Source organism: Mugil cephalus, chromosome 1, assembly GCF_022458985.1.
Source record: "Mugil cephalus isolate CIBA_MC_2020 chromosome 1, CIBA_Mcephalus_1.1, whole genome shotgun sequence".
NCBI lineage: Eukaryota > Metazoa > Chordata > Actinopteri > Mugiliformes > Mugilidae > Mugil > Mugil cephalus.
Window position 1 is genome coordinate 32,321,024 of NC_061770.1, and position 19,273 is coordinate 32,340,296.

Sequence of the window (19,273 nt, forward strand, 5' to 3'; positions counted from 1 at the left end):
AATATGAGAAGATTGGAAGAAGAGCTGCAGAAAACCAAAGAAGAACTGAAGAACAAGACTGAAGAGATGGAGAAACATGTAGAGACACACACACGAACACTGTCACCACCATGCCATGACACAATCCATGTTGCTATGTAACCGACCAACCAACCTCAGACACTGTTTTCCCAACTATTTTTGTATATTTTTTTCATAAAACTAATTCTGTAATTTTTTTGATTACACCTTTTTATTTACTTTAACCTAATCTTATTTTATTTCATTTCTTTTTATCTTTCTTTGTGTTTACTTTTGTATGCAACGAAGCTACGGTGACAAAGTCATTTACCTCGTGGATCATTAAAAAGTCTAAGTCTTTCATTGAGGACTGACCTGTGTTCAACTCAACTGTGACTTTGCTCCATGGCTCCATCTCCTGGTGAAATGATACAACTGCAGGTTTTCTCCTCAGGTCAATGAACTAAAGGAGGAGAAGAAGAAGCTGCAGGAGGAGCTGGAGACCAGAAACAAAGAGATGGAGACCAGAAACAAGGAGATGGAGGAGATAAAAGATGAGGTGAAGAACAAGCTCATAGACATGGAGAGAGAAGTAGTTTGTTCACACACATCATTCAAAGTAGATTCTTCATATCAATACCTCCTTCAGATCAACTAAACCAGTCTGACATGGACAAATAAAAACAGACGAGATCAAAAAGACATTTAAATCTAATTGTATATCTCCTTCTATGGGACACAACAACAAGAACCTTTGAGCATTTTCAACTTCACACAAACCTTCTGTAAAGTCCTGTCCTCTGATTGGACCTCATGTATCAACATTTGATGTTGAATTGTTCAACGAATACGTAACTCAAGACGAAATATCACAATTCAAGTGTCCCCCTGGTCACATTAGAGCCAGTACACATTAATCAATCAATCATCAATCAGACTTTGTGTAGCACTTTTCAGACAGAATGTAGCACAAAGTGCTTCATACAGTAATTTTACCTGCACCCCCCACCCCTCCTCCACCACAGCCACATAGATAGACACACACCTTAATCATCTGTGAAGTACTACAAATAAGAACAGCATTCATTAAAAGAAGAGCTAGAACTGTGGAAACTCTGTGGTAGGAGAGGAAACACCAGAGACTGAGAAAACCAACAACAGGAAGAAAGAACCAGTCAAGAAATAAAAACTACACATTAGTAGAAATGGAAGAAACATGAGAGGACAAAGTGGAAACATCAGAGTATAAATAATGATAAAAAATGCTAAGAGGCAAATAACAGAACAAGAGATACAATTACTGTAACAGGAGAATAAAAAGATCAACGACTAAACAAGTAAAATAATCAAATAAATAAATAGTTAACACTCAGTTCAAAGTCAAACTGTAAAGGCAGGTGTTGAGTTTACTTTTTAAATATCAATACTAAAGTCTACTGGCTTGTGATGCTGTTAAATATTCATAATGATGTTACAAAAATAAATTGATTTCATGAGGATGAAGAAGAAAAATGTCTGTGGTTTAAGTTTGTGGCCCAAGTGAAGGAGTTCAAGTATCCTGGTCAGACCTACGTATCCACGTAGGATTTTCTTCTTTGACCTCTGACTGCTTTGAATGAGAAGAAAAGAGAAAAGAACATTCATGAAGGAGGTCTGTTGTTAATCTCATCTCCTCTTTCTGTCTTCTCTCTCCTCAGCTGGAAAAACTAACTGGTGACAACAAGAAGCTTCAAGAGGAGAAAAAGAAGCTGAAGGAGGAGATGGAGACCAGAAGCATGGAACCGGACGAGATAAAAGATAAGGTGAAATACAAGTTCATAGACATGGAGAGAGAAGTACAAAGTCAGAGAAACATCAGCCTGCAACCAGCGGCGTCGTTTAGGTAAGTCAAGGTGGCACTTACCATACCTTGACTTTGGTGGAAAATGTTGTATGTATGGCACGTCTAGATTTGAACCCCTGATGTACCGGGACTTTTTACGTTGTACCGGGACTTTTTACGTTGTACCGGGTTCTGATTCTCTCTGACCGACTTGTGGCGGTGGCGGCTCTTCCACACTGGACTCCGCTGCTCCTCTGTCTCTCACTGGGGGGCGGGGCTGTCCCGCGCTCAGCGCGCTGCGCGCTGCACGCTCCCTCCATGTATCCATGGAGACATGACTCTCTCACGTGTACGTACGGGGCGTGCACGCCGCTGCCTCGTTATACTGTGCTGCATGAGGAGCGACGTGCACGAGGAGCGACTAAAACCTTTGTGAGTTATAAAGTGATACGTGACTTAAACAGGCTTGAATATTAGTCATATTTCATGCTTCTTTAATTAACGCTACTTGTCAGTCAGAGCACAATGAAATGAAAGACTGAGAAACACTGAATCTGTTGCAGTCAGTTTGCTAAGAACAAGCTAATGACAACTGTCTGTGGACCCTGGTCATTTGCCACAAATCACAAAAACTATTAGCTGAGTCAGACTCAGCCCCAAACTGTCTAACATGTCACTCATTTAGCAAAATTTATTTGAAAATTTGAATTTGTTTCCAGATATCGACTTTATTCTGACGACAGAAACATGAACCTATGTTGGCAATAATTAGTTTAAAGAAATGGCAATTGGGACAGGATAGAGACACCTTTTATGATGATAAAAGAGATGTGTTGTTGATGTAATGCTGGTGAATTGGCCATAAATATGTTAGCTGTGGATCATTTAGCAAAACAATTGTAATCCTTAAACGGAGATTATAATGGGTGTGTATGACACAGAATGTTTCAGAGTGGGGGAAGTTGTATGAAATTGCCTGAAAATTTCTCGTCCCGGCCACAATTTACACACTAGACACATGATTTTCTTTCCACAGTTGCAGACAAACCTGTTCTGTCTCTCACATTGTGCTCGGCAAAGCAGTGAGACGTACAGAAATTAAACTGTGAGCCTCTGTGTGCGTTCACGTCTCCCTCTGCTCTCCATTGACTCTAATGCAAAGATTTTCTGAGAGAAGCAGAGAGGGATCCCTATTTTTAACTCGCATGTGTCTCCAAAATATTTACTGCAGAAGGACAAAAAACATATCAAAGTCTTCAGGAAGGTCTTAGGACGCCCACGGTCTGCTTGTTTATTTGATAGGAGTTACCATTTTGTCACAGTAAGCCCAAATGTGAGACCAGTGCAGAGGGAGAAAACGCCCTTTTCTCTCTCTTTGTCCCAGCCCAGCGCACTTCTGTCGTCATTGACAACCACCTCAGGTTGCCATGGCAATCCCTGACCCTCAGGCCAGAGCCACAGTTGAGACCAGTTCATTAATCAGGGACTCCTGTCTCTGCTGTTAATGCAGCTGATCCCTGTGTCCCACACATTTATGTGACAACAACACACACCAACACACACCAACACACACTACACACGTAACTTTGTGATTACAGTTACACGCACGCATGCGCGCGCACATAAGCACAGACATACACACACAAACACACAGGTAATTTCATGTTGTTGCATTATTAACGCAGCAGTTGTGGCCCAGCTGTGGGCCTGGTCTCTATGGCAGCAGAATGCTGGATCTCAGACAACCTGCCAAAAGATTATGACTGCCTGGGTTTGGTGTGACCATATGTCTGTTTGATTAGCTCTGGTCGTGGGTTTGATTCCCATGTTGAGACAAGACCCCCGGCAGTAGCCCCCCGTGGCCCTTTCAAAATTTCCCAGAGGGAATTTTCTATTTACAAATAAAATATGAACCAAAAACTATTTAGTTCATATCAATAAGAATAAATACCATAAATGTTGATTCACTTCAATAAAATTCTGAATCTTTGATGGAAACGATGTAGAGGTTAAAGAAAAGTATTTCTACGTCCAAATCCACTGAAAGGAAACATCATGAAGGAATGAAATCTCTCTTCATCTCTTCTTCTTCCAGTTAATGAAGCTGATCAACAAAGAAGAGGAACAGGAAGAGAAACATCAGAGAGAAATAAAGGAGTTGGAAACAGAGGTTCATGTTGAATACACATCTTTTAATTCCATAATAAGGAAGTAGTTTAGAACCAAATCAGTTTGTCATGTTCCTCAATCAAAGTAAATGTTTCTCATCATGTCTCTTTATGTGACTTCACTCTCAGTGGGAGAAGAAGCTCAAAGAGGAGGAGAAGAAAAGAGATAGAGCTGAGGAAGAAGTGGAGACACTGAAGAGGAAACTGGAGACTGAGGTTTGTCTCTTTCTCCTGAGAATCATCAAATCATTTTTCTATTTTCTATCAGATTGTGGACAGCAGAGATGGTTCTAAAACTGAAGTGTTGCTCATTGGTTCTGAAACCAGAGACAGAAACTCAGCAGGAAACTGGAAGAACTGGGAACAAACTTAGAGTCAGATCTCAGGTCTGAGGTTCACATTAGAAACATGACTAAGGAAGGAGCTTTGTGGTCGGCATGTGATTCTCCAGCTTGTGTAATTGACAGGTTTGGCAGCATTGGACATAGTTTTTCACCTCCTATCTCTTTCTGGGCCAGTTTGCCACTGCCTCTAGTCTTTGTAGGTCTAGACAGAGTGTGGCTGAAATCTCACCCAAATTCCAAGTGGGACCAATCCTTCTCACCCAAACTCTCCTCAGTGGAAAGGCCCATGCAGGGTCATGAGGAAACTGAATCTGTTAAATTATTAAATAGTTTTGAGAGACTCTGGTGAGAACCTGGTGTGAATGTGGCTCAGCTTCAGCGATGCTACACAGCTGCAGCTGAATGGGACGAGAAACAAGGTCAGCAGGTGATAAGAGTCTTTGAAGAGGAGTCTGAGGATGAAGACCTCCCTGGTTTCTCATCTGATGATTAAGTTAATTAACTTAGTGCCTGGTACCACAGCGGTGGAGTCATGCTGACCTACCTTGGAGCATGACGTCACTTAGACTCTTAGACAGCTGGATGGATGAGGAAACAGTGTTCACATCCTGTGGTTAACCAGGAAGTCAGGAAGTTAATCCCACAAAATAATGAACTAAAATAAGTTGTTGGGAGTCTTTTTCTTTCTCTCTCTGAATTATGAACTGAACAGAAAAAATGTTTGTTTATTTTTTTTTTATGAACTCTGAAGAGGGAAAGTTTTATTTGATTGAAACAAAGACTGAATTATTGTGGAACATTGAAAGTAATTTCTTTGGTGGTTATATTTTATACTTAAACATCCTTTGTGTGTGTTTGTAGTGTTAGAGACACTTTTGATTAAAAAAAAATAAAAGAAGAAGAAGAAGAAACTATTATTGTGACCTGGCATCCAGACAAAATAAATGACTTGATTAATAAATCAATAAACATCTCTGATGAAATATGATAAAACCAGCACAACATGGATGTTGACTAAGAGCAGAAAGATAGATTTGAAAGTCTCTCTGTCTGGAACTGATCCCAAGATCCATGAACCACAAGAAGGATTTTATTTGCTTCCTCTCATTGATTCACATGAGAAGAAGTAAAAATAAAAGAACATTCATGAAGGAGGTCTGTTGTTAATCTCATCTCCTCTTTCTGTCTTCTCTCTCCTCAGCTGGAAAAACTAACTGGTGACAACAAGAAGCTTCAAGAGGAGAAACATCAGCTGAAGAAGGAGATAGAGACCAGAAACAAAGAAATGGAGGAGATAAAATATAAGGTGAAGAACAAGCTCATAGACATGGAGAGAGAAGTCAAAGTCAACTTTGTTATCAATTCCAATATGTGCAACACATACAGGAATGAAATTATCTTCCTCAAAGGCTACGATGCAGCAACTAAACAAATAAATATAATCATGAAAAATGCAAACGTTGAGATTTAAAAGTGGAGCATGAAATATATATATTATAAAGTTGATTCACTTCAATAAATACTTCAGAAAGAAAACAATGAAATCATGAACAAGACTTGATGACATCTCAGAGAAACACTAAACAGAACTGATCAGGAATGAAATCTGTCTTCATCTCTTCTTTCTACCAGTTAATGAAGCAGATCAACCAACAGGAAGAGAAACATGAGAGAGAAATAAAGGAGTTGGAAACAGAGGTTCATGTTGAATCCACATCTTTTAATTCCATAATAAGGAAGTAGTTTAGAACCAAATCAGTTTGTCATGTTCCTCAATCAAAGTAAATGTTTCTCATCATGTCTCTTTATGTGACTTCACTCTCAGTGGAAGAAGAAGAAGCTCAAAGAGGAGGAGAAGAAAAGAGAAGAAGTGGAGACACTGAAGAGGAAACTGGAGACTGAGGTTTGTCTCTTTCTCCTGAGAATCATCAAATCATTTTTCTATTTTCTATCAGATTGTGGACAGCAGAGATGGTTCTAAAACTGAAGTGTTGCTCATTGTTTCTGAAACCAGAGACAGAAACTCAGCAGGAAACTGGAAGAACTGGGAACAAACTTAGAGTCAGATCTCAGGTCTGAGGTTCACATTAGAAACATGACTAAGAAGGGAAGCTTTGTGGTCGGCGTGTGATTCTCCAGCTTGTGTAATTGACAGGTTTGGCAGCATTGGACATAGTTTTTCACCTCTCTCTTTCTGGGCCAGTTTGCCACTGCCTCTAGTCTTTGTAGGTCTAGACAGAGTGTGGCTGAAATCTCACCCATATTCCAAGTGGGACCAATCCTTCTCACCCAAACTCTCCTCAGTGGAAAGGCCCATGCAGGGTCATGAGGAAACTGAATCTGTTAAATTGTGAAATAGTTTTGAGAGACTCTGGTGAGAACCTGGTGTGAATGTGGCTCAGCTTCAGCCATGCTACCCAGCTGCAGCTGAATGGGATGAGAAACAAGGTCAGCAGGTGATAAGAGTCTTTGAAGAGGAGTCTGAGGATGAAGACCTCCCTGGTTTCTCATCTGATGATTAAGTTAATTAACTTACTGCCTGGTACCAGAGCGGTGGAGTCATGCTGACCTACCTTGGAGCATGACGTCACTTAGACTCTTAGACAGCTGGATGGATGAGGAAACAGTGTTCACATCCTGTGGTTAACCAGGAAGTCAGGAAGTTAATCCCACAAAATAATGAACTAAAATAAGTAGTTTGGAGTCTTTTTCTTTCTTTATTTCAATAACGAACTGAACAGAAAAAATGTGTGTTCATTTTTTTTTTATGAACTCTGACGAGGGAAAGTTTTATGTTATTGAAACAAAGACTGAATTATTGTGGAACATTGAAAGTAATTTCTTTGGTGGTTATATTTTATACTTAAACATCCTTTGTGTGTGTTTGTAGTGTTAGAGACACTTTTGATTAAAAAAAAATAAAAAAGAAGAAGAACAAACTATTATTGTGACCTGGCATCCAGACAAAATAAATGACTTAATTAATAAATCAATAAACATCTCTGATGAAATATGATAAAACCAGCACAACATGGATGTTGACTAAGAGCAGAAAGACAGATTTGAAAGTTTCTCTGTCTGGAACTGATCCCAAGATCCATGAACCACAAGAAGGATTTTATTTGTTTCCTCTCATTGATTCACATGAAAAGAAGTAAAAATAAAAGAACATTCATGAAGGAGGTCTGTTGTTAATCTCATCTCCTCTTTCTGTCTTCTCTCTCCTCAGCTGGAAAAACTAACTGGTGACAACAAGAAGCTTCAAGAGGAGAAACATCAGCTGAAGAAGGAGATGGAGACCAGAAACAAAGAGCTGGAGACTAGAAACAAAGAGCTGGAGACCAGAAACAAAGAGATGGAGACCAGAAACAAAGAGATGGAGACTAGAAACAAAGAGATGGAGACCAGAAACAAAGAGCTGGAGACTAGAAACAAAGAGCTGGAGACCAGAAACAAAGAGATGGAGACCAGAAACAAAGAGATGGAGACTAGAAACAAAGAGATGGAGACCAGAAATAAAGAGATGGAGGAGATAAAATATAAGGTGAAGAACAAACTCATAGAAACATCAACCTGCAGAACTTTATAATTCAATGTTTATTACAAATAAAATATGAACCAAAAACTATTTAGTTGATATCAATAAGAATAAATGAGATAAATGTTGATTCACTTCAATAAATAGTTGAGAAAGAAAACAATGAAATCCACTCAGAGGAAACATCATGAACAAGACTTGATGACATCTCAGAGAAACACTAAACAGAACTGATCAGGAATGAAATCTGTCTTCATCTCTTCTTTCTACCAGTTAATGAAGCAGATCAAACAACAGGAAGAGAAACATCAGAGAGAAATAAAGGAGCTGGAAACAGAGGTTCATGTTGAATCCACATCTTTTAATTCCATAATAAGGAAGTAGTTTAGAACCAAATCAGTTTGTCATGTTCCTCAATCAAAGTAAATGTTTCTCATCATGTCTCTTTATGTGACTTCACTCTCAGTGGGAGAAGAAGCTCAAAGAGGAGGAGAAGAAAAGAGAAAGAGCTGAGAAAGAAGTGGAGACACTGAAGAGGAAACTGGAAGCTAATCTGTGGATGTCGTCTCCTCCCAAACCTGAACAAATACAGAACAGCAGCAGCTCAGACAGTCAGGAGACGTCAGGAGACATCAATGTGTTTGTTAATGCCGAGGACTACTATATCTGTCTCATAAACTGGTCTGATCAGGTGATGTTGATTTAAGAGTCATTTCTTTTCATAGAAAATATTGATGCAACAGGTTTAATAGACACCAACATTCATTTGTTCCTGTCTCTGTGTCTCATTCTTCTTCTTGTGTTTCATTTCCGTCCTGCAGGACAAACCACTGGGAGGACGTCAGTTAAAAGTCCAGATCAACAATAATGAACCCATCACATACACATTTAAACCATCAATGGAACTCAAGGCTGGAAACAAAGTTACTGTGAGTCTTTGTAGATGTTTCATTGATGTTGTTATATTTTCCATTTTCTTACTTTTCCTTCAGTTTTTCTGATTATTATTTTCTGACTGTGACTCTGTGACCTTTGGATTTGATACATTTACAGTTATACCATCCAGACTATAAGCCTCGTTTTACTGTCCCTGGTAACCTGGTGTGGATGGACCTGAAGTCCTGGAAGTCTGGAGACAGAGTCCAGGTCTCTCTGCAGTGAAATAGTTCCCAGTTGAACTCCTTCAATAAAGTTCAGTAATCCAGCAAACAGCAACATTATAGATGAGAAACAGCACGACTCAGATCTTCCTGCAGAAACCACACACTGCAGAGAAAGTCTCTGGAAACACTTGGCTCCATTTTATTGGATTAGTCAAGTTTGATGTGAACGTTGGTTTGTTTAAAGACTTTTACAGGATGACGTCAGTGTTTTATGTTGTTAAAATCTGACAGAATTAATATGTGAGTGTTTTACCTTTGTTTTTTGACACGTTGGAATGTAAATCTTTATATAATAAAGACATATGATCATTTATGAACTAGATGATGATACAGATTTTTCACATTTACATTGAGAAGCTTAAATGTTATTACAATTGAATAAACAAAGATATACTCTTCCATTTATTGACTGGTGTGTGTGATAAACAGTGCACTTAATTATATTATATACAATATTAAAATAACAACTTAAAACTGCCAGTTCTCTATGTTTGGTTATTATTTATATTGTTTGTATGTAACTCTGGGGTGAGGATACAGACCCTGGTACCGGTAGCGGATGAGGATTAAGGATACAGGACTGAACCATGACCCACACACACAAAACAAAAGTTGTCTGTGTAGTTTTATTCTTGAAAGAAGTGAGAAGTTCCTCTTGTGTTTAATGGAGTGGATACGTATAAATTCTCAGGCTAGAGACTGATGCTATTAACACAAAATAAACAGGAACAAACACTGTATGACAAACACATTCAGCCGTTAAAGACAAATTCAGCTCTCGTACCAAATGTCATCCAACACAACAGAGACACACAATGAGTTCAACACAAATTGTAATAAAGATAATCAGAAAGAAATTGGTCAAAATGAAGCATAGTGTGTTTATGTCTTTCTTTGTTTCCTGAATATACTCAGACTTAACATGCTTAAACAGTCAGGACAGTTCAGGAGATTCTGTCTCATGTTTATTGTCCCAACCACCACAACAAATTCCTCATATGTCCAAACATACGTGGCCATGAAGATGATTTTGATTCTGAGATTCTGCAATTTCTGGTGAAAATGTCGTCATTTTGCTGCATTTACCATCAGGTTGAAATAAATAAATAAATAAATAAATAAAAGCCCCATGAACTACATTTTATTCATGGCCATGAAATTCCATGCACACATGTGTCCTGCTAAGATTCACTGAAACCAACAGGACGTCGGCCATTTTGCTAGATGGTTCAAACTGTTGATTAAAAATGGTTAAATGGTTAAAAATGTCTTAAAAACCTGAGACTCTGTCACTCGGTCTGGACGTTACATCACCTCACACTTTAGAGTTCCCCATAAAAACAGGACGTTGACATAATTCACAACCACGTTGGCTAATGTTGCTGAACATGTTTGACAGGAGTCAGAGCATTGAATGTATTTATGAGGCCACGTTCAGGGATGGTCATAGCACCACCTTCAGGAGAAAGAGAGTCAGTGAATGTCATGGTTCTGTCTCTGTCTTTTCTTCTGTGGATCATGTTTTGGAGTTTCCTGTTTTATTTTGTCATGTTTCTTAGTTTCCTGCCTGTCTTGCCTCCTTGTGTTTCTGTCATGTCTGTGTCATGTTTTGTGTTTCCTGTTTTACTAAGTTTCAGATTTCCTGTCTGTGTTGCCTTGTGCGTGTTGGTTGCTTTCTCCTGGTGTGATCGCCCTCATTAGTTTCACCTGTGTCTTGTGTATTCATAGCCCTGCTTTCCCTTTGTTCTCTGTTGTGTTGTTAGTGTTGTTTTCTCCTTGTCTCCATGCTATGTCATGATCCTTTTTGATTGTTGTATTTTCATGCTGTGTGCAGCACCTTTTGTTAATTATTAAATAGCCCTTTTCCCCTGGAGTCCTGCCTGCCTCATTTGTCCTGCATTTGGGTCCTCGCCTCCTACCACCTCAATATTCTAAACCTGACAGTGAACTGACCTGGGGTCTGTTTCACAAAGCAGGTTCAACAAACTCTGAGTTAGAAAACTCTGAGTTTCCGGTTCCAGAACAACGGATTTGAGTTGGTTTAATCAACTCAGAGTAGTTTAACCCAGAGTTAAGCGTGTGCACCACAACTATAAAAAAACCAGCATCAATGGAGACATGATTCAATGAGTCACCATGGCAACGGGGGAGAGGAGGGCTACGAAGTGGAAATCCTAATACGCTGATACGGAGAGTTTCAACACGTTTTTAGAAAGAAGTGCAAAAGAGAGGGAGACGGCGTGGGAGAACATTGCTGCTCGGGTCAATGCGTAAGTTTAAATGTGGTCCTTTACAATCACAATAATATTACAGAGGAAACTGCTTGTATAGGAGCATATTCATTTATTTCTTTAGTGAAATCCCGCGGGGGAGAAGCCACTTGGCAGCAGCTTAAGATGAAATATAAAAACATTGTTCATTTATTGTTCTTTTGTCCCAACAGATTCTGATGGTACGGCTCAAAAAGATAATTGTCTGGAAATGCTAAAAACATCAATGCGCAGTCTGAAAACATCTCTGATGAATATTTAATTCTCTGTGCAGTCATGCTGCACCTTCATCCACGGGATCATTGTAAAAAACGACATGTTGGTGAAAAAAGTCGCCTCCTACTGGTCCTAATGGACTTCTGACAGAGCTACTGACTCTGATTTTTTTAATGATTTCTGACAGACGTCAGAACAAGACTTTGCCAAAACTCACCTGCTGAATGAATGAAAGAGGAAATCAAATGGCGTCTGTGGCTGAAAGAGGGCGGAGACAGAGAGAAACTCCAGGTTCAATGAGTAAAACCAGGTCCCGACCAGGTTAGGTTCATGGAGTCTGTTACTATGGTAACTAGCTGAGAGCTTAAGTTACCTCTCTCTGTGAAACAGGCTAGAGTTCTCCTGCTTTCTCTGGTTTGAGTTACCTCCCTCTGTGAAACGGAAAACTCAGAGTTTCCTCATTTCAGGGTTAATAAACTCAGTTTTCACTAAACCTGCTTTGTGAAACGGACCCCAGATCCACCACAAATGTGATGACATGAAGCCATAAGAACATTTAACATGCAGTTGGGGATTTCAGCTTCTTTTTTTGTCTGTTGTGCTGAATTTGAGTGAACTGTTGTTCAAAACTCATGAAGCTTTATTCACAATGTGAAACACTTTCTTTTGGAGGCCCATGTAAAAATGTCTGAACAGTACCCGACATGTCTGTAAACTACTCATGTCTGTAATCCTCCAAGAGGGACAAATATTTCTCTTGGGTCTATTTTCAGACGTTGTATTTCAATGAACTTGTCCTACAGACTTTGTAGAGTCTGGACGAGGGTCCAGCTCAGTCAGGAGGGTGTGAGGGCCCGTTCATCACTGGTAGAAACTCGAGTTTATTTGTATCTTTTGTGTCAGTGAGAAAAAAAAATGTCCACACATGAACTGAATTCCAATGCATTCTTTGAGCAGGAATTCTGTTTGTGTTTGTCGCCTTTTCACATGTAAACACATGAGTTCTGACAATCTTTGTAATAATTTAATTCATCATCTTTGCTGATGATGTGAATGTATTAAACTATCCTGACAGCAGGGTTCACATATGCAGCATCTAAACTCACTGTGAAGGCACAAAAGTGAAAGTATGAGACTTTGTCCGTTAACAGCTGAGTTGATGTGGGCGTGTTTGTTTTTCCAGCCAATCAGCGTCTGTCACTGAGCACTCAGCAAACCTGTTTCAGGTAGTTGAATCATTTGCCTCCATTTCCTCCTGCTTACCTCTTTCATTTGTTTTCCTTCTATCTATTTGCACGTCTGTCGATCGTCCTCTTGTGGGTCCTCTCCTCCAGACGTCCCTCAACCTTCCTCCTCTGATGGAGTCAGAACCAGCTTCCTGATCGGTATGTAACAGAGACAGAGACACAGCAGAGAGATGAGGGGTTTTAGAAAAGTTAATGTATACAACAATGTCAGGATTTTCAGAACGACTGTGACCAACGAGATGAGAATGAATCTGACTTTAGTTAACTGATATATAAATGTATTTATTGGTGGATCGTAGCTGCTACGTTGCTGTGAGTGATGGTGCTGCAGTAAATGCTGACTGTTAGTGAGTGGGTTTCAACATTTGGTCGACTGTCGTTAAGGCGTGTGTGTGTGTGTGTGTGTGCGCGCACCAATAGAGTAAAGTGGTGGTTGGATTTCTCTACTGGTGGAATCTACTTCCCTGTATGAACCCTGTACAGCTGAGTATCCGGGTGCTACACCTGCCATGGAATTAATCATCTCACCATTTTGTTGGCCCACTCCTTAGTATCCCTAGGGTTAGGGTTAAATAATATATAAAAAAAAAACATCTTTGTGTTTGTGCTCAGCTCTAAATCACAGTTTTTTTATTTTTTTTATTTCTGTGTTATTTCCAGGCCATCCCTGTATGACACCCAACCTGTTTTGTCCTTTTTTTTTTTGTTAATTATATGGGTCTTCAGTATATATTAATAGAGAGAGAGACATAGCAGAGAGATGAGAGATTTTAGAAAAGTAAAATTATACAACAATGAGGCTTTCACTCACGAGGTAAGACTGAAGGGTCTTCCAGCAGTTGGGGCACCAGAAAATTACTTTCTCATAAAAATATATAGATTTTGTCTGTTTTACATTTTTTAAAACATTTTTAGAAACATTTTCACAGTTTAAAACAATTACATTACCCATAAATGTGGTAAATAAATGTTGTAATACAAATGATAATGCTTAAATTTACATAAATGTAAATATGCCTATCCCAGCTGTCATTTTCCAAATGATAGTACACAAACTGTCTGCAGCAGGTTTGATGTCCTTACAACAGAGCTGCTCTTTGATAGTGACCTGTGTTACACCATCTATCAGCCATCCTTAGCTCTGTGCTCCCTCCCCAGCTCCCACTGTGAATGTATAAAACAATGTGTACAACAGCAGGGTTCACGAGGACAGAATGCGATGCATGATGTAGGAATGTGGCAGTTGCAGCAAGTGAACTGTCAATAGTCAACAGTCTGCTCCTGTCTTACTTGCTGTGTGTTTGTGTTTTTTTAATGACTTTGTTGTCTTCATCCAATCAGACACTGAGCACTGACCTAACCAGTTTCTGACATACCTCACTCCCGAGAAGTGTCTCAGGTATGTGAATCATTTGCCTCCATTTCCTCCTTCTTACCTCTTTCAGTTGTTTTCCTTCTGTTCATTTGTGTCTCTGTCGATCGTCCTCTTCTGGGTCCTCTCCTCCAGACGTCCCTCAACCTTCCTCCTCTGATGGAGTGAGAACCAGCTTCCTGATCGGTATGTAACAGAGACAGAGACACAGCAGAGAGATGAGGGGGTTTAGAAAAGTTAATGTATACAACAATAATATGTCAGGATTTGTAGAGCGACTGTCACCAACGAGATGAGAATGAATCTGACTTTAGTTAACTGATATATAAATGTATTTATTGGTGGATTGTAGCTGCTATGTTGCTGTGAATGATGGCGCTGCAGTAAATACTGACTGTTAGTGAATGAGTGGGTTTTAACATTTGGTCGACTGTCGTTAAGGTGTGGGTGGTGGAATCTACTTCCCTGTATGAACCCTGTACAGCTGAGTATCCGGGTGCTACACCTGCCATGGAATTAATCATCTCACCATTTTGTTGGCCCACTCCTTAGTACCCCTAGGGTTAGGGTTAAATATCTAACCCTAGATATTAACCCTAATAGCCATCCCTGTCTGACACCCAACCTGTTTTGTCCTTTTTTATTTTGTTAATCAAATGGTTCTTCTGTATTAATTAATATATATTTTTTTCTTCACTTCCAGATCTTTGTGATTCTTTTCCAGATGGATGAACTATACTTGACCTTTCACTTCTCATCTCTCATGGTGTTGGTGTTCCACGTCTGTGAAGGTAAATTAGATCCAAATAAAATGTTAACTCAGGATTGAAAGTGATAAGTAATTCACTGCTGGTAACTAGATCAAACAATGTGTGTGTTGTGTTTGTTGCCAGTGTCTCACTGTTGAAATGTATTTTATTTTAAATGAGTTTGGTTCTTGCTAATTTGAATGTTTTAGTTAAGAACTAAGAGCCCTGTAAACACGGGGACAATCTGACTGGTACACATCAGTAAACACAATTCACTCTGCTCCTCTCTGCCGTAGTGGGAAGAAAGATAATAAACACAATATAGTATAGTATCTAGTATTTAGTAGAGACAGGTAGCTTCATTCTGATATCAAACATGGCTTGGTGACTCCTTTCCCTGATGCTTTTTGTATGGATTCTATAATGTGCACAAAGTTAGAATACAATGATATTCATATAAATAACACACAATAAGTAGGGTTGAATTGTGTGTACATTTCCTAATGTAGTGGGAATCTGTAATATTTTCCATTTTAAGAACCTAGAACCTTTGTAGAACCTCTGTGAGCTTTGTGGTATTTCTATAATCTCTTGGTCCAGTTTTAGTCTAATGGTTGTTGAAAGAGTTCAGAATGACTTCATTGCCATCATTGTTTTTTCTACTCTCTAATCTAGGAGACATTTTAGTTTATATCTAATTGATCAGACACAATGTTCCCATACAGACTCAGGAACATTGACCTGATAGTTTTGGTGATATTCATGTTCTTTACAAATATTCAAACAGTCTCTCTCTGATTTCCAGGTCAATCTGAACTGATCGGTTCATCTCAGCCAATAGTAACAACTCTTGGTGAAGATGTGGTTTTACCATGTTACCTGCAGCCTGCTGAAGACGTCACTCACTTGACGTTGGAGTGGGCGAGACCTGATCTGGAGCCCAGATTTGTTCACGTTTGGCGCTCCCAACAGGAACTTGTTGGTCAAAACCATGATTTGTTTACAGGGAGAACATCTCTGTTCATTGATGAGCTGACGAAAGGAAACATTTCACTGAAACTCTCCAAAGTGAAACTCGCTGATGAGGGAAAATACAAATGTTTTATTCCATCACTGGAAAAGGAGACTTTTGTTCAGCTACATGTTGGTGAGTGAAGACATGATGTACAACTTCAGGACTGTTTTAGTCTTTATTTATCTCTCTAGAAAAGGATTTCAGTGGAACATTTATGGGTGAAGGGTGAAGGTTTCCACTGAGATCTTGAGCTGAAAATGTTAGAGGTGGACACCACAGTGAGAATGTGGGAGCTAGAGCTAATAGCTAGTGTTAGAACTGTATGAGGAAAATATGCCACAAACATCTACTTGATATTGATAAAAATATTCCCTTTAACAAACAGAAGGTGACAAAGGTTAAAGGCAGATATGTAGCGTTTCTACAGGACTTGCCACACCTGCCAGTTGACCAGTAAACCCAGTCAGGAAGGTCCCCCTTTTGAACACATGATCGTAGACTGTGTTGGTCCATTGCCAAAAGTTAAGTCCGTAATCAATCCCTGTTGACAACGATGTGTTCGTCCACCCATTTTCTTGAGGTCATGCCACAAAATTACATCACAGGTTTGGTTTGGTTTGTCACGTGTTGTGCCGATTGATCAAGGCATGAATTGTCTTTTAAGAACCTTTCAACAAACATTGCAGGTTTTAGGTGCATCACACTCTGAGCAGTTCATACCACCCAGAGTCACAGGGTCTGTTGGAGTAGTGGCATCAGACTCTGAAAGTGAAGCTACAGAAGTATTGTTTTGAGACAAGTAAAGATTGGGATGAGGGTTTTAACTTTGTGTTTGAAATCCGTGACACAAAGCAGGAGTGTCTTGTTTTCAGCCCATCTCAGTTGGTGTTTGGCCACAATATGGAGGTGTGGCAGCAACTGTGGAAGCAGTTTACAGCCAGTTCTTCTCTATGTAGAACTCGCTTACTGCGTCTTCACTTGCAAAGGAGTCACTCTCTACCTCTCAGGAGTAGATGAAAGGGTGGTTTGACCTTAAGGCGGTCCATCAGGCGGTAGGGCCCACAGTGACAGAGTTCCTGTGTGAGGCTGAGTCTTGTGTGTCCTATCTCCCAGATGAACAGTAGCAGGATGTAATGAGTCTTTACCTTGAACGTAGACGTGATGCTCTGTCCTACTGGTGCGGTGAGAATGTTAATTATGAATGTCGACCTTTTCTGCCACAGTTAGAAGTTTATTTCTTTTGTGTCCAAACAAGTTTAATTGGTTTGTATCTTGGAGGGGGCGTCACGGCTCTGGTGACGCTGTAGTTGTTGTGGTGTGTTTGTGATCAGCTGATCATGATTCAGATAGTTGAATGAGTGGACATTTTCAAATATCTGGTCAATAAACTCAGCTTTGATCACCATGCTTTCAATGACAAAATCAACAGACCACCCCCAAAATCATCGATCTTCAAAGACAAACAACGTTGTCTGAGTCTCTTGGAGAAGGTGCTTTTCTGCTGTGTTGAATATATGTACAGTCAACTGGAAACAAATCTAACCTCTGTGCTGAATAAAGTCTGAAGAATAAAGAGTGGATGAGAAGTACAACCTGGAGAGAACCACAGTGGTGGAAGTGTGAGGCTGGCTTTATTTGTTGTTGGAGAATAGTGTTTATTAATCATTCGTATCTTTTTCCACCAGGTGTGGAGGCTTTTTAATTAGTTTTCTCCTGTGGGATAATCCTGTGGTTTCCCACAAGTTGGGGTTGTGTTTTTAGTTTTTTTGTGATTGTTGTGTCTGGTGTTTTGTTTCGTTGGCGACCAGCATTTTCAGTTAGGCTTTAGTCTCTGTGATGTGTTCCTTCTCCCGGGAACTATTTTCTCTTATTTCCTCCCCTCGTCCTCTGGTCAAGACTTCAGGAGGTAACAGGAACATAAATACCTAAAATACACATTTCTTCTTCCTTGTCCTCAGCATCAGCTCCTGTCTCCTCACCTGTCATCAGTTTATCAGGGATGGACAGAGACAGAGGAGGAGTTGTGTTACAGTGTGAATCCAGAGGATGGTATCCAGAGCCTGAGGTGCTGTGGCTGGACGCTGAGGGAAACCTGCTCTCTGCTGGACCTCCAGAGACAGTCAGAGGTCCTGATGACCTCTATACTGTCAGCAGCAGAGTGACTGTGGACAAGAGACACAACAACAGCTTCACCTGTAGAGTCCAACAGAACAACACCCACCAGACCAGAGAGGCTCACATACATGTTCCAGGTAGAACACGCTTAGAGAACGGACCATGACATGATTTTAGTTTGACACAGTTTGTGTGTGATTGTGTAGAATGTCATGTAACTCTGTGTGTTTTCATTTCAGATGATTTCTTCTTGTCCTCGTCCAGTTGTGTTGTTCCTGTCATCACTGGTTTGGCTGTTAGCTTAGCTGTTAGCATCATGGTTATTTTAGCAGGTGTCTTCTTTGTGTGGAGACAAAATAGAACCAGTAAGTTACAGATGAGTCACCACATTAATGATGTAAAACACCAGCAAACATCTTTTCTAGTTGAATTCAGCTGCTTTGATTTTACACAGAAACCAAGAAAAGATCCAGAGATGAAGCTGAAAGAAGAGAAACGCTCCTGCCAGAGGAAACAGTGAAGATGAAGGTTTTTGGAAGAAGAAATAAAAAAATGAAAGATGTAAGAGACAATACATGACACTGTCTTTGCTCCATCTACTGGTGAAATGATACAACTGCAGGTTTTCTCCTCCTCTCAGGTCAATGAATTAAAGGAGAAGAAGAAGCTGCAGGGGGAGATGGAGACCAGACACAAAGAGCTGGAGGAGATAAAAGATGAGGTGAAAAAACAAGCTCATGTTCATGGAGAGAGAAGTAGTTTATTCACACACATCACACAGTGTAAGGAAAAACATTATTATAGGGGAATTAAATAAGAATATGAACATAAATATATATTTAAATCTGAGTGTGTAATGGAGAATATCTCAGTGGAATATCCAGATATCATGTACAGGGTTGTGTAGCTGTCCTCCAGTCTAGGTGGTTGTAGACTGTTGACTTGTTGTGTGTCAGACGGAGAGTTTGTTGGACTGGTTTAGAGCAGCTACAGCTCTGGAGGAGAAACTCTTGTTGAGTGTGGATGTGGGGGTGTGGAGGCTTTGTAACGTCTGCCTGATGGCAGCAGTTCAGACACATGTGTTAGGTCCCACAGACTGTAGTCACCTTCCTGAGGAACCTGGTGGTGTAGATCTACTCCAGCACAGGAAGATGGAGGAACAACAATAGATCAGAAATATGTGGACACGTCTACAACAGGACTGAAAAGTGACTTGTTCATATAAATACGTCCTTCAGGTTAAATGTTGAATGT

The 19,273-nt window shown here is 39.9% G+C and overlaps 2 protein-coding genes across 2 annotated transcripts; both read left to right on the plus strand.

The window, feature by feature from the left end:
• The first annotated feature begins 8,380 nt into the window (after window positions 1-8,380).
• LOC125016572 (lamin-A-like) lies at window positions 8,381-9,124 on the plus strand. The gene is made up of 3 exons (XM_047599130.1): window positions 8,381-8,563; window positions 8,694-8,801; window positions 8,926-9,124. The coding sequence occupies exons 1-3, from the start codon at window positions 8,432-8,434 to the stop codon at window positions 9,031-9,033; spliced, it is 348 nt and encodes a 115-aa protein (XP_047455086.1). The 5' UTR covers window positions 8,381-8,431; the 3' UTR covers window positions 9,034-9,124.
• Window positions 9,125-14,280: 5,156 nt separating this feature from the next.
• LOC125016168 (butyrophilin subfamily 3 member A2-like) lies at window positions 14,281-18,143 on the plus strand (the record flags this gene model as incomplete). Its single annotated transcript, XM_047598425.1, has 4 exons — window positions 14,281-14,326; window positions 14,844-14,931; window positions 15,695-16,036; window positions 17,869-18,143. Coding segments are annotated over exons 2-4 (684 nt in total), but the record flags the coding sequence as incomplete, so codon positions are not given.
• Between the last annotated feature and the right edge of the window lie 1,130 nt (window positions 18,144-19,273).

What these genes read in the sequence shown, in the direction of transcription:
- LOC125016572 (XM_047599130.1), top strand. Translation starts at nt 8,432, where the DNA reads ATGTCGTCTCCTCCCAAACCTGAACAAATACAGAACAGCAGCAGCTCA. An exon ending in TCATAAACTGGTCTGATCAG is followed by an intron (nt 8,564 to 8,693) that starts GTGATGTTGATT and finishes TCCGTCCTGCAG; the next exon opens with GACAAACCACTGGGAGGACG. An exon ending in AGGCTGGAAACAAAGTTACT is followed by an intron (nt 8,802 to 8,925) that starts GTGAGTCTTTGT and finishes ATACATTTACAG; the next exon opens with TTATACCATCCAGACTATAA.